This window comes from Fistularia commersonii, chromosome 24 (assembly GCF_037954325.1).
Source record: "Fistularia commersonii isolate RoL2024-O1a breed Wild chromosome 24, RoL_Fcom_v1.0, whole genome shotgun sequence".
Classification (NCBI taxonomy): domain Eukaryota; kingdom Metazoa; phylum Chordata; class Actinopteri; order Syngnathiformes; family Fistulariidae; genus Fistularia; species Fistularia commersonii.
Window position 1 is genome coordinate 12,855,427 of NC_141307.1, and position 24,610 is coordinate 12,880,036.

General features: G+C 43.1%; 1 protein-coding gene across 1 annotated transcript in view; it reads right to left on the reverse strand.

The window, feature by feature from the left end:
* csmd2 (CUB and Sushi multiple domains 2) overlaps window positions 1-24,610 on the reverse strand; it is a 232,636-nt gene that overhangs the window by 180,319 nt on the left and 27,707 nt on the right. The window contains exon 3 of the mRNA XM_086171636.1: window positions 12,284-12,396. Within this exon, the coding sequence (XP_086027762.1) occupies window positions 12,284-12,396 (113 nt within the window). The remainder of the gene's footprint in view (window positions 1-12,283; window positions 12,397-24,610) is intronic.

The window sequence follows — 24,610 nt, forward strand, 5'->3', positions numbered from 1 at the left end:
CGATGCCTTTTTGAGGAGATGAGCTCACAAGCGAAAAAAAAAAAAAAAATGCACGGGTGTAGAAAAAGAGGGAGTGCAGCAGCGAAGTAAAGATGCAGGACGTGCACTGCGCCCTGTTCCTCTGACCTGCATCGGTGATTAGGAGACTCCAAAGGAGCGTCTTTCGGCGCCATGAATTAACTCCCGGCTTTATTTGATTCTCCGCTTTAAGCCTTTTGCGTACGACCATTGAATTCCAACCTTTCCTTTCTCTTTTGCCGATTTCCCTTTATTCTGTCACCCTTAACCGCCCTCCCCTTTTGATCTGAAAGAGTTATTTTAGCAGCTACCCCATTCTCCACCGGCGGATTTCACTTTCCCCGAGCCTCCCAGTTTGTCAGTGTGCAGTCCATCGTGGAGGAAGCGGCAAAGAGCACCTTTTCCCGAGGCCAAAATAGAGACAGACGTGTAAAAGTTTCCTCATAAACCACCACACACATATGAGGAATATAGAAATCAACATGACCTTTTGCCCTCCTCAAGCAGAACAAGAGAAACACAGGTCTGGCCACCCTACACACAGCAGGAGCAGCAGTTGCATTGTTATATCAACTGTGCACGTTCTCCCATTTAGAAAGATGACAGAGGCCTGACATTGTCAACATAGGTGCACTTCAACTGTGAAAGACAGAATGTGAAAAAAAAAAATACAGAAAATAACACGGTTTGATTTTTAAAGAATTTATTTGCAAGTTGTGGTGGAAAATAAGCATTTTGTCACCTACAAAAAAACAGGATATCTGGCTCTAGCAGACCTGTAACTTATTTTATCAGAGACGCCTTAGACCTCCATATGTCACCTGTATTAATGGCAGCTGATTGAACCGGTTGTCAGAATAAACACCTGTCACAACCTTAGACGATCTCACTCCAAACTCCACTATGACCGAAACCAAAGAGCTGCCAAAGGACACCGGAAACAAAACTGTAGACGTGCACCAACTGGGAAGACTGAATCTGCAATAGCTCAGCGGCTCGGTGTGAAGAAATGAACTGTAGGAGCAATTATTACAAAATGGAAGACATACAAGACCACTCATAATCTCCCTCCGTCTGGGGCTCCACGCAAGATCTCACCCCGTGGGGTCAAAATGATCACAAGAAGGGTGAGAAAGAAGCAGACGAGAGGACGGAGTGACTGAGCTGCAGAGAGCCGGGACCAAAGTAACAAAGGCTACCATCAGTAACACACCAGCCGCCAAAGTCAAATCCTGCAGAGCCAGACGTGTCCCTCTGCTTGAGCCAGTACATGTCCAGTCTGAAGTTTGCTAGAGAGCATTTGGATGATCCAGAAGAGGATTGGGAGAATGTCCTGTGGTCAGATGAAACCAGAATACAAGTTTTTGGTAAAAACTCAACTTGATGAGTTGCATGCAAATAACGGCATGCCTACCGTGAAGCATGGGGGTGGAAACCTCATGCTTTGGGGCTGTTTTTCTGCAAAGGGACCCGGACGACTGATCCGTGGAAAGGAAAGAATGAACGGGGACGTGCATTCTGAGATTTTTTGAGAGAAAACCTCCTTCCATCAGCAAGGGCGGTGAAGACGAATCCCGACAATGATCCCAAACACACCGCCGGGCAACGAAGGAGCGGCTTCGTGAGCATTTCAAGGTCCCGGAGTGGCCTGGCCGGTCTCCAGATCTCAACCCAAGAGAAAATCTTCGGAGGGAGCTGAAAATCCTTGTTGCCCGGCGACAGGCCCCAAAACATCACTGCTTTAGAAGAGATCTGCATGGAGGGACGGACCATAATAGCAGCAACAGTGTGTGAAAACCTGGTGAAGAAACCTTACAGAAAACATTTGACTTCTGTCACTGCCAACAAAAGGTACAAAACAAAGTATTGAAATGACCTTTTGTTCTTGACCAAATACTTATTTCCCAGCATAATTTGCATCTTTTCCAGTGCGAGAACTTGCACAATGGATGGCTGACTAAATACTTTTTGCCCCACTGTGTGTATCACGGTCTTAACACTCACATCCTCCAGGGTGAGGTTCTCACACACCAACAAGTATCAAGACAAATACAAATGGGTGTAAACGGGCACGTGTGTCCAGGGGTTTGAGGCCGTGCACGTTCATTTTCTACAGGATCTATAGCAGGTTCCAACACCTCAACCACTCAAGGAGTCACTTTGACCCGTTTCCTCACAGTAAAGAAAACACCGCGTGCCACACGACCCTTTGATATTTAAAATGAACTAACACGGGATATAAAGTTTTTGTTTTTTTATTTGCTTTTTTTTGCCTCTATGCCATGTATGAAAAAAATATGCAAAATATGTGTGGATTTTTTAAAATCAATTAACAACTGCAGAAATGAAATGGCATTTCTGCGTGCGCAAAACATTTTGAGCCCTGAAAAAAAGTTCTTTCATTGTGTTGAAGGTTATTTTGAAGCAAAATACTCAAAGTCTATTTGAGTCCTTCTTGAATTTATGAGAAAAGCCAAATTTCAATTATCCACCAGCAGCAAACCAAAAATGGCGTCCTCTCTGTGAGTGCATCCTTTCACTTATTAAGAGCGACAAAAATATTTTAACACGCTTTATTTAGATGCTACAAAATCATAATCTTCAAATCAAAAATACATTTTACAAATGAAGAAAGTAAAATAAAAAAAATAATAAAATATGTGTCAACTGAAAGGTGTGCAAGACAGTGGAGAGACCGACGATGCTGTATCTTTGGGAGTGACCAGGATGGAGAGGATCAGGAACGAGTCTATCAGAGGAACAGCACATGTTAGATGTTTTGGAGAGAAGGTCAGAGAAGCCAGACTGAGATGGTTGGGTCATGGACAGAGGAGGGATGGAGAATATATTGGTAGACGGATGCTGGAATTGGAGCTGCCAGGCAAGAGGTCTGGAGGAAGACCAAAGAGAAGATTTATGGACGTAGAGAGATGATGTGAAGTTGGTGTGAGAGAGGAGGATCCAGAGAATAGGGTGAGATGGAGAGGGTTGATCGCTATGGCAACACCTGAAGGGAAAAGCCCAAAGGAAAAGAAGAATTAAATACTCATTAATTATTTTCAAAATCAGACGGATCAAAGAGCCGCATGCAGCTCCGGAGCCGCGGGACGCCGACCCCCGATCTAAACAAAACCGTTGACATCGAGCAGAAACTTCTCCTGGACCTCCAGCTAAATGGAACTGGAAGTGGACCAATCAGGCCAGATCACTTCGACACACACTCCGGAGACACACTCCCCCTGGCTGCTGTATATATCTGCCATTTATTAGAATATATTTTGTGCAGGATGAGTCTGTATCCAGTAAACGGCAGCTGCTGAGCAGCAGATGGACAACACTCCCGTGGCTCTTCTGAGGCTTCGCAAAAACCAGCCTCTCCAATTCCAAGGGTTCACAAAGACAGCTGACCTTTCGGCGCTCGCATGGCTGAGCGGCAGACGCATCATGCAGCGTTTGAGTCCACTTGTGTGAGAGAGAGGGTTCTCCAATGCGGGCCGTGGTAGCTGCATGCAACTATGGTTTTGGAAACGCTGCTTTCCTGAGGTTTTTTTTTTTTATTCTTTTCCAAAGAGGAAACCTGGCATACTCGACCCCACCTCGCCGTTCATTCACCCAGAAAACAAACGGGGTGGATAACTTCAACGCTGAGTCGATCTTACGGTGCCATGGAGAGCAGGGATGCCTGGCGGCGACGAGCAAGGCAATGTTCACTGCCAGCTCTATTTAAAACATAGAAAAGGAAAATAAAATGAGAAAAACAATCCCAAAAAAAAAGGTTCGCATGCAGAACTCGGTATCAAATATTAACCCGACCTGTGAGGCTGGGAAAGAGACGGCTGGCGGAATTTGAGAAATAACATCAACCCTTCATCCCACGCAGTTTAAGTGTAAAACTAGTTTAAGTTCAGAACAACATAATGCATGAGTACACTTAAAGCTAGTCTCAGGAGTTACTGTTTGACTTCACTTGGTCCTGTGAAAAGTGCACAAATAATTCAGACTCTGCAGATGCCACAAGCATTTCAGTGCAACTGTGGCGGAAATGAGAAAAGAACTGATAAGATTGTTTTGTTTTTTTGTTGTTTATTTTTTTTTACTTTTATTCAGACAGATTTATCAATTGGCATGAAAGATATTGTGCTTTTTTTTCTGACGCGATGCACAGGGGCAACGTCCCAAAATAAAAGCTCTGCTTCGGTAGATGTGCGGGAAGCCCACATTTTCCAAGCACATGAATAAATATATGCATCAAAAACACAGCCATAATGGCCCCCTGCGATTTAATAGAATCCCAGGCTCTTGACCTTTGACAGTAAACACTTAATTCGGGTTGCTCTCGGAATCAAAACAGACCAAAAATGGACAAAAGCATTTGGGAGAATATATGATTGCTGGTAAAAACGCTGGAACAACAGTTGCTGCGGCACAATAAGACCGGGCTTTTTGCTCTAGTTCCACGTGAATAACCGAGGCTTTTGTAAGTATTGTGTCTTGAAGTCTTTAAGTGCCTGCTTTCTGTTGTTAAAGATCCAATTGTGATATTCCAAATGTTCAAATGCACTTGTGAAGCTGGTGTTTTTCTTTTTTGTGGATATGATTGCCAACGCACTTCAAAAGGCCACGAAATCCCCAATGTGGTTGTTATCAGACAGAATGCCTATTGAAGAATAATGAAAAAAAAAAAATTAATCAAAAAATGGATTAATAAAGGGATTCATATGAGGTTTTAAAAGGTACCCCACCACACACACACACACACACACACACACACACATTAAAACAACAACATTAGATGTTGGGAGTCTACTTTACATAATTCTTTGTTCTTACTGGATAGCGTTTTTTTTTTTAATCTCCTCCAGAATGAATGCTTTGGACCCTTTGACCGATTCTAGTGCAAAATGTTCTTTTTGTATTGCATTTTAATCACGGTACAAACTGTCCTGACACACTGACCTTCCACAAGTGTCAAGTGTGCAAATTGGGAAGGTATGAAAACAATAGGCAATCATCTAGTAGCGCTGTCGGGGCATTCAGAAACGGTTTTCATTTAAAGGAGAGGGTTGACGTTCTTTTGAATTGTCTGACCATGGGCTTGATTGGGGGTTACAGCTCAACATTATAACAATAGGCCTTGTTGAAATATAAATGTATTTATATATACATTCTAAGAGGTTACTTTCATCCTGTGACAATTAGTGGAAGCAATGAATCATAACAGCGTGTTCAATATTCAAAATGCAGACCGAAGCCAGAGAAATGGGGAAAAAAAAAAACTGATTAGCATGCAAACAGCATCATGTATTTCCTTTTTCTGTCCCATCATGTTCTTTAGTCCGGAAACCGCTGCTGTGAATATTGGTGTGTACACACTTTTACACACTCACAATAAGCATGCATAACCTGCACAGACTAAATTACTATAATCACCAAACCGGCTTTAACGATATCCAAGCTGTCTGAGATGCACTGTGAGCACATTCTCTCTGTTGTAAATCATTTTCCACCATGTGTTTTCCACAGCTTTGGTTCAAAACCTACTTAACACGGCTCACAGCATCCTCAAACCCGGACTATGACAAAAAATAAATAAAAATGGAGTCGCTTAACGTCATGCAACGGCGATCACTCTGGCAGAAAGGCTTCACATTAGCTGTGTTTGGCTGCAAATAGCAATATATTCTATGTTTATCCAGTAAGTATATATAGCATATGTGCATTAGTAAAGGAGGAGAGAGAGTACATGTATACAGTCTGTATATAGACTGTGCATATCATTAATTGGTATTCGTAATGAATATTAAATTACCATTTATTCTGTCTTTTTTAAAGAAGCAAATTAGCAGAGGATGAATTGGAGGGGGAAGTGCTTTGCAGGCCTAACAGGTAACAGAGCCCTAAAAGAGCTCTCGCTCTGGAATTACCGACACGAACGCGGCCCTGGCACATGACTCCCACATATGATTTGAATTAGGCCAGGAAAATACACAATTAGGACTTAATCATTTAACGCATATTTATGATTTTATTTTGCCGCTGTCACTGTTGCAAATTTCATTTGGCCAACTCACTAAATTAAGGGGAAGAATCTTATTTTTCAATTAGGCACTAGACTAGACTCACTCATGCATCGCGGCTCTCTCATCACCCTCATTTAATCAGTTCCCACCTTACTCTCTTTCATGCTTATGCAAAGGAGGTTGTCAGAGGGGGCTGGGTGGTACAGATGGAGTCGAAAAAAGACCCTATTGTGACGCCCGCGAAAGGAGGCTGCGATGCTGCCAAGGCTCACTCCGCTACTGCTACGCTACTGCTACCAACAGGAATACAAAAAAAAAATGAAATAGAAATAAAAACCTCAAATAACAATGAAATAAGATAAAATGAAATTCAAAAAAATTGAATTATTATCCAGAAATATTATTGAAATCTTATTGTTGTTTTAAAACGTATTCAAAATAAAATGAAATAGAAAAATCAAACGATTATCCAGAAATATTATTGAAATATTATTGTTGTTTCATAACGTTTTCAAAATAAAATGAAATTCAATAAAAAAATAAATGATTATCCGGAAATATTATTGAAATATTATTGTTGTTTTAAAACATATTCAAAATGAAATGAAATTCAATAAAAATTACATGATTATCCAGAAATATTATTGAAATCTTATTGTTGTTTTAAAACGTATTCAAAATAAAATGAAATAGAAAAATTAAATGATTATCCAGAAATATTATTGAAATGTTATTGTTGTTTTAAAACATATTCAAAATAAAATGAAATTCAATAAAAATGAAATGATTATCCAGAAATATTATTGAAACGTTATTGTTGTTTTAAATCGTATTCAAATGTCTGCGTTTGCCGTTACGGTCCTGTGTAATGTAAAGTAAACCGGCTAAACCTGCAGCGATCATCAGAGCGGGTGGGGAGGTGCTAATGTTATGCCAACGGTAATTCTAAATCAAGTTCATATTTCATTGGTAATAAGCAAAATGACAATATGATGCATATGTTTGTTTCTAACTCAGCTAATTAAAGCCGAGGCAGCAACATGACGGAGATCACCGAGGAGTTGGAAGCGAAGGCATGTGTGCATGGTGTGTGTCAAATTAACAAGAAACAGTGTTCAACATGGACACCGGGCTTCCACACAACAAAACCTTAATGAATATTAAAGGTCACACATTTGCCTGTGGGACCTGACGGAGGCACTGTTGTGATCCCAAAATACACCAAACCACTGAAGTTTTTATTTACGTTTTTTCTTTCCCGTCGCCACGGCGATTGGCTGCGTCTATCTTAGCCTCCGCTCTCCATCCTCCAGCACACCGACGAACTTCATGTCCCATCCATAAATCTCCTATCTGGTCTTCCTGTGGCGCTCCTGCCTACCTCAGCATCCTTCTCCCGATATATTACCACCTGACGTTTTTCTCCAAAACATCTAATGTACCGTCCCTCTAATGGACTCATTCCTGATCCTATCCATCCTCCTCGCGCCCTGATAGAAATTTGACAAACGAATTTACGTTAAATGAAAAGTAAAAAAAAAAAAAGAAAAGGTATTCCACGTCCCCCGAGCGTTTCGGTTATTTCTAACGGTTCTGCCAGATGCGGCTTTTTCGCCTAATAAACGTTGCTGGCTTCTCTTTTACCTTAGTTGAAAGTCATAATGTATGTCACAAAAGGTTTGGTTTGCAAGCCGGCGTTTTTTTGTTACTTTACATTTATGAGAAATGGCCTCCGCTTATGTAGCCCTTTCATCACACTGCGGTTTCAAAGCGCTTTATGCTGGATTACATTCACCTATTGGCACACGCACCGACGCGAGCAGGCCATCAGCAGACCATCAGGGGCAGCGGGAGGCGGGAGGTGGGGGTTCAGCGTCTTGCCCAAGGACACTGCAGCATGCAGACAGGAAGCGCCGTGAATCAAACCACAGACTTTCCGATTGGAGGGAAGCCGCTCCGCCGCAGCCACTCCCCTTTCGCCGGTGATGCCTTACCTCCCGTGCTTCGGATGATTCTTTTGAACGCGTCCCGGCGGCCGAATGAACGTTTAACGTCCTCCCGGTTCGGGAGAAGTTGGTGACAGTCTTTTGTGGATGACCGCTAAAGTGAATCCATTCAGTGGACTGGACAGCCAGGTTTTCAATGGACACGCAGTGAGCGGCACGATAAGCCGCCTCCGTCCTTCTACTTGGAGGGTTGATGCTGTTGTGACTCACATTCGCTAGTAAAACTCGGTCGTTTAAAATGTTTACTCCGGCCTGTGCCTACAGAGCGCAAACTCTTCACCTCCCTCGCACCATATCTATGTAGAGTATAAATCGAGATTCATCATGATGCACCTGCAGTGACTAAATGCTATAAAAGCCGACAGCGAGAGTTATGCAGCAATAATGGCTTTTTTTTTTTTCTTATTTTTTCCGTTTTTACATCTGACCCAGTTGGGAGACACATTCACTATGCAAGCCAGACACACACCAAAGAAACTTGGCAATGCATGGCAAAATAATCACCGTGCTACTTTAATATTCAAACGGGAATGAAAGAGGAAAGGCACTCAAAATCTTGTGTAGATGGCATGGAAGTTGAAAATTGAGTTTGAGCTGAGAAACAGATGAGGACCGGGGGAAACGGGAGGAAGCGAGTGATGATAGAATGCAGGGGATGCACTAAGACATGAAAAGATAAGAGTTTACTTCTGTCCCCACTAGGTATTCTCAGGAGCTCAGCAAATGTTTCTAATTCTCTTTGGCTGTGAGCTTCCATTTCTATAGCTACGGATTAAACATGAATAAAGAGTAAGCAAAGAAAGGGAGGGTGGGGGTGGGGGTGGGGGGGGGAAGACAGGAAAAAAAATGAGTATGGTGGTTGCCATGGCGATGTGAGGGGAGAGATTCCAGAGTGGTCTCAGCCATTACGCAGCGTGCCGGGGAGATGGACTGTGCAGCACTTAGGCTTATTGCAGTGTGGGCTGAAACAGAACAGATACCTAATATAGCTGTGATGGGCTCACACCAAAATGGTCCAGGGTACACAGGCCTAATAAAATAGAGGCTGCAGGATACCGAGGTTTTACTGTCAAAAGCTGTGTAGAGAAAAGCCAATCAGGCTAAGAAAAAAAAGCCATTTATCCCATTTGGGAAAATGGCAGGTCATCCCCAGAATAAAACACACGCACACGTTGTCAAATCAACACACGTGCACATACGCACACATAGACACACTGACGCACACACACACACACACACACATGCACGGCATGGTGTCTAAGACAGTGCAGGTGCATAACATGATTAGAGTGGTATTGATCCTTTTCCACAACAGTCAAATGCAACCACTCTATTAAGGCTGGTCCCGGGTAATAACTTCAGTTATTGTTTTTTTTTGGTGCACCACATTTGGACTTCTGTGGCATCATATTAATGATAAATGAATTTTAAATTCCCGGGTTTTAAATACTGAATTCCATCATCATAGGCTCTCAGTCTTATTGATATTAGAGAGCGACAAGAATATCATGGCGACACCTAAAGGTGCCCGTGATGTCTGGGTTGACTGGCTAACAGCTGGATACCAACAGAAGTTCATAATATAATATAATATAATATAATATAATATAATATAATATAATATAATATAATATAATATAATATGATATATTCCTTCCTGAGGCTTTTTCACTCTTAAATTTGGATTATGAATTATCAAAAGTGTGGCTGCATTGTACTTGAGTTGGTGCAGATAATGTGTGATGTAATACAAACAAAAGTAATCCATGGAAGAACATGTAAAAGGCAGATCTTCTACAGACATTTGGATGTTCCCATACCTTGAGGTACATGTTTCAACATGGTCTTCTAAGGTCATTAACACTGGTCCTACTGGCCAGACTTCTTCCATGTGTTTCAGCCAAGCATCCTGCAACATCCATGGTGTCACAGAGCATCCAACTACTGCTATGGAGCGCGACGGCTTCAAGATACAGGAAAGAAAACCAATGAGATGAGACTCGCTCTTCTCCATCTGATAAAGCACTGAAGGGATCAAGTTGAAACGACGGACCCAATAAATAACAACTTTGTATACGTTAAGGATTTCGGGCCAACTTCGGACTGTGCTTCTTCTCAAATGTGTTCCCCGCTGACCACCTTGCACTCTTTCTAGCCGTAAACTAATCACGGCAAAGCGAAACAGTGGCTGGGAGCCAGCGGCTGCGTTAGAGAAAGAGGCCCGTGGCGATTATTCAACGCCTGTGACGTTTTCTTGTTTTGTTTTTTTTTTCTGTTTCTTCGGTTGTTCCTCAGTGAAATTACTTGGAAATTAGCATTGGTCTTGTAAGCGCTAAGTGTTAAACCACTAATGATTAGGAATGAGAGGCATAATGGTCAGTTCTGGAGATGAACAGGACATGTTTAGATATCAGTCTTATTTCGTTTTTTTTATTTCTTGGCTAAGAGGTTTAGTTTTTCTTCTCTTTATTCTTAATTATATGCCTTGAGTTATTTTCAGCCAGTGATGAGTTAAAGGACTGAGGGGAGTTTCTTTATCTGCAGCTTATGTGCAACAGAGGAACCCTCGTGGGATTGTGGCGCCTTTGGAAGGAAGTCAAAGAGAATCCATGAGCGTTATGAGGGACCGAGAAAAAAAAAGTTTAACGGAGGAGCAAAATGGGATAAAATAAAATGAAGGAATGGGGAGCACGAAAAAGATTTCGTTTCAGGAAAAGGGATCGGAGTGGGGGGGGGGGGGAGTGTGTCTGCACCGCACATTTAATAGAGACAAGAAGGTTATTCTCATTTCGACCACTGATTTAAATTACGAAAGGAAAATGTATCTGCGCTGTTGCTGAATGTTACGCGTCAGAACGATGGGGTTTTCTAAAGCCAAAGACGGCGCAGCCTTATCACGCATCAATGTTAGTCACATCACTCTGCAAACCAAAACAGCCAGCGGAAGATGGGTGGCCCATCATCGGCACATGCACGCATGCCAGGGGTGGGAAAATCATTTTTAAAAGGAGCTTATATGAGAAACCTGAACGGTGCCGGAGGGGCGAACCAATGGAAACAGAAAAGCAACACATGGAATAAATGTTTTTTCATTCATGTTCTGATTGACCTGGCCTGGGCCGGACAGGGTTGCCCAAAGGGCCATAAAATTCCCAGTGTATAGAAATACAGAAGTATATAGAAAGAGAAACGGGTCCAGCTAGATTGGGAATCCCTCTTGGGACGTGAGAGCGGCATTTGGTTCTCCAAACATTCGACCTGTTCATCTTCAGAAGATATGCGCCTCAAATCAAGATGAACGCGACAAGTGGTGATTCCAAAAACTTGATCTGAGAGGAAAATCAAGCGGCAGGGAAAATATAGGCAGGTGATGGAGATATTATGAAGTGCTGGTCCACCCAACAATTTGAGAATGAGAGGTCACAGCAGAAAAGGAAGTCTGCTGGAGCTGGTCGGAAACCAAGTCCAGTTGTCTCTAGTGGGAATCGACGTCTGATGGCGTCAAACTGGAACGCCGATACTAAATAACCTGTAGGTTTCTATATTTAACATTTCAGAGGTAATCACATCATCCAGGAGACGGGTCTGATAATTGTGTTCACGCTGGTGGAAGGTAAAAAAAAAGAAAAGCGATCGCCCTAGTGTCCTCTCAGGAGAGACGAGACTTACTTTGCTCTGCGGCTTGAGTTTTATCGTACAATGCGGTCCTGGGACGCCGAAGTTGCTCAAGATTGCTCGATCGAACCGGATGTCAACACGCACGCTATCTCAAAAAGACGGGCGAATTCCTGTCAGGTAATTAGCCTAATTAGTCACTCGCTATTTCCTCCCCTCCTTGGGTTCCTTCGCCCTCCTGGATGGGTCTGAGCGCAATCATTAATATAATTGTGCTATGGGTCATAAAGCGGTCCATGTCACTATGATCGAGGTCCAAGTCCCAGGCTGGGAAGAAAGATAACTTTGCCAGGTCGCGTGGCTTTAAATGAATCCACCCGGTAATACACTTAGCTCTGTGCACACAGCTAATTTTACTCAAGAACATCATTCATGTCCCCGCTGGAAAAAAAAATAGATGAAAAAGAAAATTCTTATTTTTCTTGCTTTTCTTCTTGATGACAGATAGCGTCGCCAAACGAGCACAAGGACGAGCGCACAATAAAATACGATACATCATCAACAACAGCGCGCTTATAGTTAAATAAATCCACTTTTTTCTCGGACTGTGTAATGTGACATTACCTTCGTAGACAGCTTTGAATCCCTGCCCGCTCACAGCGTAGTCGGACAGCAGCCACAAAGTAAGCCGGGATCCTGAACTCACAATAGGTGACGGCAGCTGGAACCCCGTTAACCTGGAGAAAAAATGACAGAGAGATATGAAGGTCAGAACCTTCTCTGAAAAACAGATCACATTAACGGGAAAACTGGCTGCAAATCCAGATATTGTCTTGCGAGATTCTTTTTTTTTTTTCTTTTTTTTCTTTTTGTGTAATAATGTTCTGAATCGTCCAAAAATATTCAAATATTTACTGATTTTAAAATCAGTAGCCAATGAGCACACAGGGAGACGCGATTAAAAATCTCACATCATTTAAGCTGTGCATGATTTGAAATTCTTCTTATTGCATTTTAAATAGATGCACGCCATGTATCCGTATGCTATGCAGCCTTGAGGCCGGTGGTCTGCAAGTCTACGTACTTCTTGAAACGTAATTGTAAATAGTCAGTCTATTTTTCACGCCGTGCTTGAACACGTAACATTAGAAGAATGAAATGCTTTCAATTTGCTTTTTTGTTTTTGTTTTTGTTTTCGTTTTTGTACTTGTTCTTGTTTTTTGTTTTTGTTTTTGTTTTTACCACTTGACCACTTTTTACCCGTATTTTTTTACATTTACAGTTGATGTTTCGTCATTTTTCTGTACTATAATTACAATCACACTTACCTTTTCCCATTGCCTAGTTCTATTTCTTCATATATGCATGACTTAAGAGTGTTTAGGTCAGGATAGAACTGAATATTTGTTTAATTGTCCCAGAGTGGTGAAATGTCAATGTAATTTAGGCTTTGGTGGTTCCAACTTGCATTGAAAAGTTGCCTTACATCAGTCTGTGTGCATCAGGGATCACCTGTATACTTCGGTTTCATATTATAATATTATTATCTTGAAGTAAAACCATAACACAATTAATTATTTCTCAACAATTTCAAGAGTCAAGAGTTTTAATTGTCATTTTACAAGCATAATGAAAATTTGCGGACATTCTACCGCTGATAACAGGAGCTACAAATGAGAAAAAGGTAAGAAAAATCATAACAAGACAATGTTATGACAGTCCTAAAATGTTAGTTATTATAGTCGCGATACTTTTGACAATTATGTGTTATGAAGCAGTTCATGGAATGCAATGAACGGTGATTTTTCATCAAGGGGTCGTTACTTAGCACCTCATGATATTATTTTAAGCAATGGTTTGTAGAACTGCTAATCAATAACTGTGACCATGTGCGTCATTTCTGCTTGGTATTTGATAACGACAGAAAGTGGACAAAAAAGCCCATGAATGGTTACTAAAGGAAACTAATGAGGTAAAAAGGAGGAAAACTGTGCATATGTTTTATTCCTTTACTCATATGGTGTATTTGATTTTGATCTACAAACATGTAAAAACCATCTACATCTTTTGCTCATTTATTTCCACAATTCAAAATGAAAGCCTTCATCGCTGGTCGCTCATCATTCAGTTCAGCCCAAAGCTCAGCGCTTACAGAAAGCAACATATTTAAGAACGAAAGAGGAACCACAAGCTTATTTGACGAAGCCACGGATTTGCAAACGCATGCTTTGCATGTGACGCCGGTACCTGATTTATATTTTTTCATAAAGGAAGCTGTTGCTCACATGACTTTTAGTTCCTCCTTGAAATTTTCCTCCCAAAGCATTACTTTAATTTTCATTTTATGCTGCCACATGCACTCTGTCACCTGATGTGTATCCCAGTCTTTAGGATTTATTACATTTCCCCCATTTTTATCTCCTGGTGTTAAGAGAGGCCTGAGTGGAAGCGGGGAAAAATTGCAAAAAAGCACTAAGGGAAAAGATGAATTGGGCCAAAAATAGGAGATGATGCATGATTTCACTCCTGTTGGTGAGATTGTCACGGTGGGATATCAGCTAAACGATGGGACACATGTTCATGCAAATCGCCCCTTCGCTGACCACAAATTGAGTTGGAAGGCAGCCATCTTAGTTCAGCGCGCTGCAGGAAAGAAGGACTTGATGGAGGGCACGATGGAAAGGCTGAGACAAGGAGGTATCCACAAACTGGAAGGATTCTTGCTGCATTCAAATTTGTGATCTTCTGGCATGAGGCAGATACAGCCCTGAATTTTTCATTTTTTTTTTTTTTCTTCCAAGCTGGGAGATAGTAAAACAGATACTCTTGGAGGACTGCGGAAAATAGCTCGGGTTGAAAAGCCAGATTGAATATTGCAGTTATTCCGGACGCATTGTGGAAAATACAAAAAAACAAAACAAAAAAAAAAAAAAAAACGAGATGGATGATAGCTCCTTATCAAGGAAGATATGTGAGATGTGATTGCCATTGCGCGTCACAAAAGAACAGACTTGCGGAGGAGGTGTCTCCAGCCAGCCATGAATTAATGGACGGAGGACAAACGAGAGAGAGAAAGAGGGACGGAGCTGGAGGAGAATACAGAACTTAAGGAAAGCAGCACAGTTATGGGAAATCACTGGCTGTTTTACTGTGTGGAAAGCTGACTAATCCTTCCTCTGTGGAGAAAAATGGATGTGCAGAGGTGCATGGAGGCTCAACAGTAAGTGGTGTATGTGTGTTTAAGTGTTTGCATAAGCGCATGTGTGTGTGTGCATGGATAGAGCAGAGGTCTATTAAGAGGGCTTTCCACCTGACTGGCCTCAGCATCATCTCAATGAAGAGCCTCTGCTTCCAATTATCCCTCCGCTACCCATGGGAATAAGAGAGGACAGACAGGCTGAGGTGAAAACGGACAGAGCGTGCGAGCGGAGGGATGGCTTCGTCGAAAAATAAGGGAGATCGTAATGAGGAGATGGCAACGTTGGATCGGAGGTGGAAGAGGTGCGGGGCGTGAGGGACGGGAAGGTGAGAAAGACACGGCGCGGCGTAGGAATGTTAGAAAAAAATAATAAAAAAAGCATCCAGGAGAGCTCAGGGCGGATGAGTCACGGTGAGAAGAGCCCTTCATTAAGCAGCGCAGCTATTCAAGTATCAATGCTCACACACTCAAAACACACATAATCAATTTCAACCTTTCAGTGCACGTGGATGATTGGGATCTTCTTCAGAAAATATGTTTACAACTGAAAACAGGCAGAGACTAAATCAGGTCATCCCTCCATGGATCTAATCACTCACTGTGTGTGTGTGTGTGTGTGTGTGTGTGTGTGTGTGTGTGTCTTTAGGGTTAACATTCCGCTGATACAGCTGATTTTTTCAAAGAGTAGGGGGGTAAAAAATAGATACAGTGACAAGATTTTGATGGCTGAGTAGATAGAAGACATTAGCCAATAAATGATGAGTGGTATTATGGAAAGAGGGGGAGGATCCCTGTGTATATCTCTCGTGTGTGTGTGTGTGTGTGTGTGTGTGTGTGTGTGTTCATTTCAGTATGTATGTTTGCAGGCCTGCTGCAGACATGTTGGTGGTCATGGCCAGGAGCTGACTCTCCATCTTTACTGAGTGCCTGACACACTGCCGAGGACTGAAGAAACACCCCTGACCTCCATCATGTTTTAGTTTATTTATGTATTTTTTTCGGATGAAGATGCACACATAGTCACGCTATTCATGTATTTATCTATTTACACCGCTGATTTTTTTTTTAAGGGTTTGAATAAATATTAATCCGAGCTCCTTTTATCTAGATAGAGACGAGTGAAGGCTTCTGATGCTTCTGCTCGCTGGAAGACACAGAAACCTGCTGCTCGCTGGAGGTTAAAATGCCACTCCTTTCCCACGTATGTGATTTTATTCCTCCGGCTAATAAGCGATTTAACCACTGCTCTATCAGCGTTCTTATCTTTTTTTATGTCAGAAAGGCTGTAATTCACCAAGTCACTTTGCCCCGGGGCCTGATCCGGCTTCCATAGTCTGATCCATATTTCCATTTGGTGCTGTTTGCATTGCCTGTAAAAGGCAAGCAACCTTCCAGTCATCATCCTGAGAAGTAGCCTAATGAGGGAGGACTGGACTGTTTCCCCTCATACTGAAACACATCTCCATAGCCTTTACCTGTTCCACGTTACATTTGGATGGCGAGAGGCCGCGCAGGCTCTCACCAGAGTTACACCTCAGCGGCGGCAGAAGCTATTCATAAATCCCACACACGGCCTCCCACAGAGTCCACACACAGTCATAAATACTTTAGACAAGACAAGCATCTTTTGGAAGGGAATCTTTCTCCAGAAGAAAAGACCCGCTCAGGCAAGCAGTCGCTCATTAATATTCGTGCGGGTGACATCACAAGGTGTTTGCGCATCACGGCAGAACATTGAGGACGGAGGTCGGGGGGAAGGAGGGGGTTTCTCTCAGATGTCTGCTATGCCGAGCGCCGATGGTGAGATAATCAACCGCAGTCGGCGCCGACAGAGAGAGAAACCACAGTGAAGTCATTAACCGACGAGTGTCTCCGGAGGAGGAGGAGGAGATAGACGGGAAGGGGAGGCTGATCCGAGGGGAGAGGCAGAGGTGAGGGGAAGAGGCAGACGGGGAGATTAAGTACGGCGGCGCCTCCCTGAAAACATGCAAAATGAATGACCGCTTTATAGGGATGGCGAAAAGGAAAATCCTTACTCATGAGAACCGTATCCGACGAGTTACCGCGTCCATGTGTGTGCGTGAGAAAGAGCGGAAGATGCCCTTATTTTCTCTTGGTGCTAATTAGCTTAGCATGCAACCCTTAGCCTGCACCAGGCAGAAGGTAATGACGTGTCTCCCTTTAGCACTTGCACTGATTGCAGCAGGATACGAATCATTTCTAAAACAATGTATTCTTGAATTACAATACGTGATTATATTTTACGGCGGTCGAACAGACAGCAATCTTTCCAACCGCTAAGGTGACATTCGTCTCGACGTATCGATCGAAAGGACACTTAAAGGCGGGCTCGGCTTTGCATTCACCTCGTCATCGAGATTTAACCCTTAAATGCAATGAATCAAACTGAGGATAGAAGAAACATCCACCACAAACAAATGTATGCCGCCAAAAGTGATACGGTCATTTGGTTGATTCATGGTATGAACTAAATGCAAAAGATTATTGAACAGCTTAAAGAGCTGTAAGTAGAAGCGGGGCATTAACAGCAAAAAGAACTATATTCTGTCCCTACTGAGTGGAAAGGAGTCAATTACTGTTCCGGCAAACAAATAAAGGCTGATAAATGACACGAGATGACATTCACATGTCTGCTATGTTTCCTCTACTTACACAAATCACTTGGCAATAATCCTTGGGCGGAAATCGGCGGAGGATGAAATAAAACTGGCTCGGTGTCACATAAAGGAAGAAACATTGCGGCGATGCTACATTTGAGATATATTTCGGCAAATGTAAGGTGTCTCCAATTGATTTGTCGCGGCCTACGGTTATCTAGGGTAATTATGCCTGGATGAGATTATTTGTTCCCTACAGATCATGACAATTATTCCGCTCCGGTCGGCGATCGTAGATGATGTGTTGAGTCCCGGCCGCGGTGCGAAGTTCATCGCGGTGCAGAGAAGATCAAACAAGGTTTTCCACGAGTCGGCCTTCGCCGCATCATTATTTGTCTGCTGAAAAGACCGGCCTGAGTGAAGTGGTCCTGCATATGCTCTTATGAAAATGTAGGTGAAAAATTACAAACAAAGAAAATCAACTAATGCACACTTTAATAACGGCCGAGGGCAGCATTGATTTTCCCAGAATCCCACTGTGGTCAGATTAAAGTGAAATGCATTCAATCAAATCTTGCCATTTGCCACTAAATACAACCACCCACCTCTAGCTCCTCATTTTCACACATATTACACCCTCCATCGCACAAGTGCGTGGGTATGCGTAGAAGTTCATTATTTTACCTCTGTCACAAGATAACCTCAACCAGGAAAACACATAAACTGAAATTAAAGAAAAAAAAAAAAAGGAACGTAAATACCCAGAACGTCTCCGGTCCGGCATTGGAATCAGAAAACGTCAGAAAACATCAGAAAAGGAAGTTTGTGTGTCGCTTAGCGTGTCCACCGACCGACAAGAGGGTCTCCCTTTGGAGTTTGCATGTTCTCCCTGTTTCCTCACACAGGCTACATGGCTGTACGTCTCTGTATGACGTGGGAATTAGAGAGAAAGGTTGCTGGATACTTTCAAACTTGTGAATGGTGACTGGTCAACCCTCAAAACACCATCTGAGAGTGATAACTTTAAAACGCTTCCAGCACTGCTAGTTGAGGACGGTCTGGAGGCGGCCCCCCTCGCCCTCTCACTCCAAGGCTGAGGACCGGATCTCCTGGCCGATGGTGGACCAGGCCTGTTGTATCGGAGGTTAGTACCTACACGGGGAGCGGAGGGGAAAAGAGGCTGCGTCTGCTCGTCATCCAGAAGGACTCCCGTTTATTAGTTAGAGTGAGTCCTTTTTATACAAAGGAGTAAACAAGAGAATCCACCAGAAGGCGTGAGACACACAGAACGGATGAAAATGGTGGTGGAAACCGTGAGAGCCAAGTATAGGCTTGGACAAGCGGGTGTTGGCGATGAAGATCCAATCGGAACATGTCTCACGAGAGGGAAGTGGAAAAGTACAGGAAAATCACAGGCTTTTGTACTATTGTGAGATTCAGCAGCTGTACTTTGGCAAAAGGTTAGAATGTCTGTGCTCGGACCGTCTCTTCTTCCAGGTCGGCCTAAATAACACGAGGGTGGAACCGAAATCGGAAAATGGCACCGCGGGCGGAGGAGTCGCGGGAAACCCGATAATCCGAGATCCTCCGACAGGCGACCTCGCGCCGCACCGGGGGACGGAAAGGCTCCGAAAACACTGAAAAACGGAAAAATGACACGCCGACACGATGAAACCAGAAGCTCGGTGGGAAAAAATATGAAAGGTCTGGGCGAGACGTGATGCCGCTGGTATTGAGAAGGCACGCCAGAGACATTTGGAATGCTTGACAATAATAGCAGCCCGTACCGCCGTGCTGATTGGCTAATTGTTAGTCTCCCGTGGCGCTCATCAACACAGAAACTTCTCACTGGAGTCGCAAATCAATCCACGCTGCTGCTTGGGAGAACCTCAGAGATCCGGACCCAGGAAGCTCATTCCTAACAGAGTACAACGGTACTTTGAATCGCAGTATTCTCGCAAATTTACCGCAAAACCGTGAGTCACGAAGCCGGTTCTATCAAGTTTTTTGAACATTTTTTTCCGGTTAGCTTTGGAATAGGAGCAGGTAGAGCCCCGGCCTCCGCCCCGCCCGTGCAGTACCTTCAGGAAGAACCAGAATGCCCTTTGGAAACCTTATTATCCATCCTCTCTAATACCCCCCTGGCCGGACGGGAGCAAATCCCTCGAACCAATTTTTAAAATACCTCGGGCCAACTTTTCATGCCGATGCGGGTGTCGGTGCCAAAATATTAATCCCGGTTTCGGAACTTTATAATGTTTACTGATCCTATGCCGGGTCAATATGGGAAGGTCAACATAATCGTTTCGAGTAGCCGTACAGCGTGCGCGGCGCTGCCACGTGCGCATTTACATTCACCGCTGCGCCTGAAATCCATCCAGGTCTCGGGGAGCTTTTCCAGACTGAAAAATGACGCTTTGACTCGACGGCATATTCAAAATGTCATAATTTAAAGCCTCTATCTTACATCCGCTGTTTTCCCTGCAGTCCACAGAGGGACGGTACTAATAAACTCCAAACAAGATTAAACACAAAATCTGATTAGGGTAGAATGGCTAAAAGGGACACAATGACCGATGGAGCGTCGGCACCACGCTTTGCAATTTCTCTCACTCCCTCTTTTGTCGTCCCTGTGGCTGATCAAGGAGGAGGAGAGAGAGAGAAACTAACAAACAAAGAAGAAGCAGGGTTACAGAGAGAAGAGTGGTGGCGCTGCCAGCAAACATTTGTGATGTGTGTGTGTGTGTGTGTGTGTGTGTGTGTGTGTTTGTAGGCCTGCCACAAACATCACCTGTTGGTGGTCATGGCCAAGGGCTGACTCTTCATTTCTGAAAGCTCTCATGCTTTACTGAGTGCCTGACACGATACTGAGAACTGAAGAAAATCACACACACACACACACACACACACACACACACACATACAGCCTCATTTTTTCAAGATAAAAATCCACCCAGAATGCCACCATAGACGGGATCTTGGAAGAAACACAGAATCAGTGATCGGATCACGTAAGTGCGTTACACTGAACTGACCCGCCATTCGCCATTTGTTTTCTTCATACCGTCACGCGGTTCTATTCCGTGGAATAATATCGAAATAAATACTCGACTTTTATTGTTACTCCTGTTTCTTTGCTGCGGTACCAGCCAAAGTAAAAGCCGGGTAAAAAGCAACCATTGTATGCGAGTCCTTAACCCCTCTGCACTTTGCTGTTTGTAATTTCTGCAGAGCGCCTTGGCATCTTTTGTGCTGCAATCAATGGTAACGCGCTCACGGCGGAGAGCGGAGGGTTGGCCTCCGAGAAGCACATGCGCAACCGGTCACATGCAACAGATATCTAATTACATGCCAGGTAAATCCTTTTGACACAGCACAGCCAAGTGTGGGCGTCGTCATGCGCAGACAAACGATTTGTGCGCTTTATCCGTCATCGCATTTCACAAGGTGTTTGGAGAACTAATTAGACTGATATGCTCCGTGTCTCCCAGGTATGTACCGGAGCATGAAATGCAGAAAAGGGTGAAATCGGCGGGGAGAAGAGACGGCGGCGGCGGCCGATTGAAAAGCGGAGAAGAAAAACAAAATCCACGCAAGCCGAGGGATATGTGGTGGATTTAGAAACCAGCGACTCACAGTACCATGCATGGATCGGTTAAATAAATAAATACATGTTTGTATCTGGGTGTTTGAGGTTTATCCCGGCCCCCGAGGCTCCCCTCGGCTGCCTCTAATTGCTCTGTGACCATTAGCCAGTCACTCTATATGTCAAAATCTCTCCTGATGGCAAGTACATGTCTGTTTTACCCGGCTTGAGGATCGCTGCAGGGATGGAATGTAATGTATTTGCTAAATGTTTGGACACACACACACACACACACACACATTAAAATCTGCATGTCAGAGAATTTGGGGAATTGAAGCGGTTGATTTTTGAACCATGTGTTGATTTACGGGAACTGTATCTCACACACCTCCATCTTCCATTTTGGTATTCTGACCCCTGCGTCAATATTGATTGTGTTTATTGTGTTACCCTGTAATTGTCACACAGGGTAACATGGTAATAATGTCCCAGTCATGGCGGATTCTCCTCTTCAGAAGTGAAGAAGCCTCTGGGATGAGGGGTGAAAGTGAAGGAACCCCAATTGCAAAGACCGGAAGATCTCGATAAGAATATCTCTGCTAGTTTTGCTTCCTGTTAAATTGATACCAAAAGAAACATTTTGTGATTGTATTTGATCACATAAGTCCTTCACAATTTCATGATCTAGACAGTATATAATTAGCGTTGGTCCGAAAATTGTAACAAAATCTAAGAGTGAATTGAAATTAACCGAAATAAAGCACACCTCTCCGGGACTGCGGGCTTAGACCTCTCGGTGATGATGAATTGTTTATCACTGTGGGGAAAGGAGAGCTTAAATATTCCTGTCTCTCTGCCTGAAGGACTTACATCACCCCCTTAAGCTGAAAAAATATGTAAAAAAAGTGTGGCGGTGCAGAAGCTGCAGGTCTGCGGTCCTTCTTGCAGCCGTGACGGAGAAATCTCAGCAGGTCCAGGAATCACCGTTTGAGTTGAAGGCAACCCTCTCCAGCTCCACATCATAATATTTCAGTGTGATTATTTTCTAAAGCCCATTAAACTGTTTCGTTATCTTTAATTACATTAAAACACCACGGTGTTCAAATAGTTGCAGCATGAAAAGAGCAGATGTGAAATTTTTGGAAAAAAATAACAAAAAAAATATTGAAATTATCATTATTTATTATTTCCTGAATCTATTTGGATTCTATCAAAATTACAATGGATAACGTCTTTTTTTTTTTTTTTTTTTTTTTTGAAATATCACCATTATCATGGATAGGCATTACTGCAAATACATTACAAATGTTTACTCATTCAAATGGATCAATGAACACGAACACACACACACACTTACACATTGAAGCACACCTTTTTTTATACTCCTAATTGCGGTGTTTTTAACGCTTCTGTGCGATTGAATTTCCCCGTTTCTGGATCAATGAAGTCTATCTTATCTTACCTGACATACAGTCGTGCATATTCTTGTCTTTGGAATAAAAACTGTAAATGAAGTCACTGTCGCTGACCCTGTTCAACCTTTTATATCATTCAGTACAAAGATCCAACGTTGTATCGCTTTTGGACAATCCAAAAAAAATAATAAAAAAAAACGGTACAGTGACATTGCTGGAGTGGAAGAACCCTTGAAACCAGGGCTGAAAGATCTCGCCTGCTTGCTTCCCATGACCAGCAGGAGCAGCAGTGAGAATTATTTATTCATGCATTTATCTTTCTCTTCCCTCCTTAACACGAGGATACATATTGCAGAAAACTGTCTTCCATATAATCGCACATCAGTTTCCCCTTAATAAAGGCTGGACGTGTGGAATTTTAATCATCTCTTGCATCTACTGCACCGACAGGGTAACTACCGCTATCAGCCATGCGCCGACTCCAGGGAGGAGCAGGTTGTCTCACGCTTGGAGCGACTCGTCCTCATGGGTCGGAACCGTCGCCTTGGCGGTAAAAGCTCGTCCTGAACCGGTCCGACGCTTTCATTTGATTCTGAGGGAATACGTATGTCTGAACCGGGAGGAAGAATAACCTCCTCCATACTGATGAGGCTGTTCCCACGATGCTTTTATGAAACCAAGCTTAATATTATTTAATTCATTGTCACGTTTAGGAATATCAACACGCTTTATATGGAGTAAAATATCGAAGCAGTTACTGCTTTCTTCAAGAGCTGCCTCGTTCCAGCCGTCATCACACATCTTTCAAGTGCTCTCCCAGCTTTATGGCATTTAAGATAATTTCTGTGTCCTCATCCTTAGGTTTAAAAAATGTTGCGTTGATATATAGGCAATATAAATGATCCACATATATTAACTGACATGACGTGGCATTTTCTTTTTTCTTTAAGTTTTTATAGGTGTCAGAGGTTTATAGGTTTTATAAGCCAGAATGCATCAATCCGAGCAGAGCACCGGTCGAAGGACGGGATCCAGCGATGGGGAACGCCGTGACTGAGAGTGGAGGACGGTTTTGAACGCCTGTGACCTTTCGCACAGCAGATGTTGCAGCTCCGTGTCGTTGACTTCTGTTTATTCAGCCAAATATACAGAAAAAAATGTTGCATCATCGACTTCAAACCGAAACAAAGCGGCTAGAATCCGGCGGTATCTCACTTCTACTACCTCAGTGGTGGAACAAACTTCCCGAAGCAACAAGACTAGCATCCTCTCTCTCAACCTTCAAGAAACAGGTAAAAACTGTTCTCTTTCAGGACTTTTTACTGCGCTGATGCCCCAGATCAGGTTAGGCAGCAAGTTAGGCTATGCAGTGTGTGTGTGTGTGTGTGTGTGTGTACGTTTGTGTATGTCTTTGTCAAAAAAAAAAAAAAAACAACTCACTAACCCAAGCTTACTGTTCTGTATATTTCCTGTGCATCTTGTATTTGCAAGTGTATTTGCGTTCCCTATGTCCTCTATTGTAATGTAATGTAATGTAATGTAATGTAATGTAATATCTCGCGGGTTCTATTTGTAGATGCGGGCGCTCAGTATCGCACGTACGTGAAGTGGCGAAAACAACATCGCCACTGCCATCTCAAGGTCGATCGCCTCCTACTCCTTGAACTCCTAACAACCGCTTAAAACCAACAGCCTCGGCAAACTAAGTTATTCAGATATAAATAAAACTAACCGGCTATTTTTTCCGTATTCCTAATTAGCCCCAGCTTCGTCTCGCCCTTCGCTCTCTTGTTGTCTCGCTGAAACGTCTGCTCAGCGGGAGGAGCGAATACATGGAATCTCCTCACACATGCAAGAATCAGCCACCTTATACAAACACAAGCAGCATTTCAAAGCAGCACAAACACAATCACTCGTCAAGACCGCAAATAACAAACGCTGGCTGCAGAGATTTGAAAAGGGCGACTTAAAATGAGTGAGATCTTGGCTCACAGGTTAGGTTGTCTTACAGTCGTTAAGTTTTGCAAATGAGTCTTTGCCTGGGAGACGTAAGGCATCATTACCGTCGTTATCGTCCAGTTGATCAGTGGTTTCGTTTGCAACTCATCCACGTGATGTGTGAACGCAGCCGCC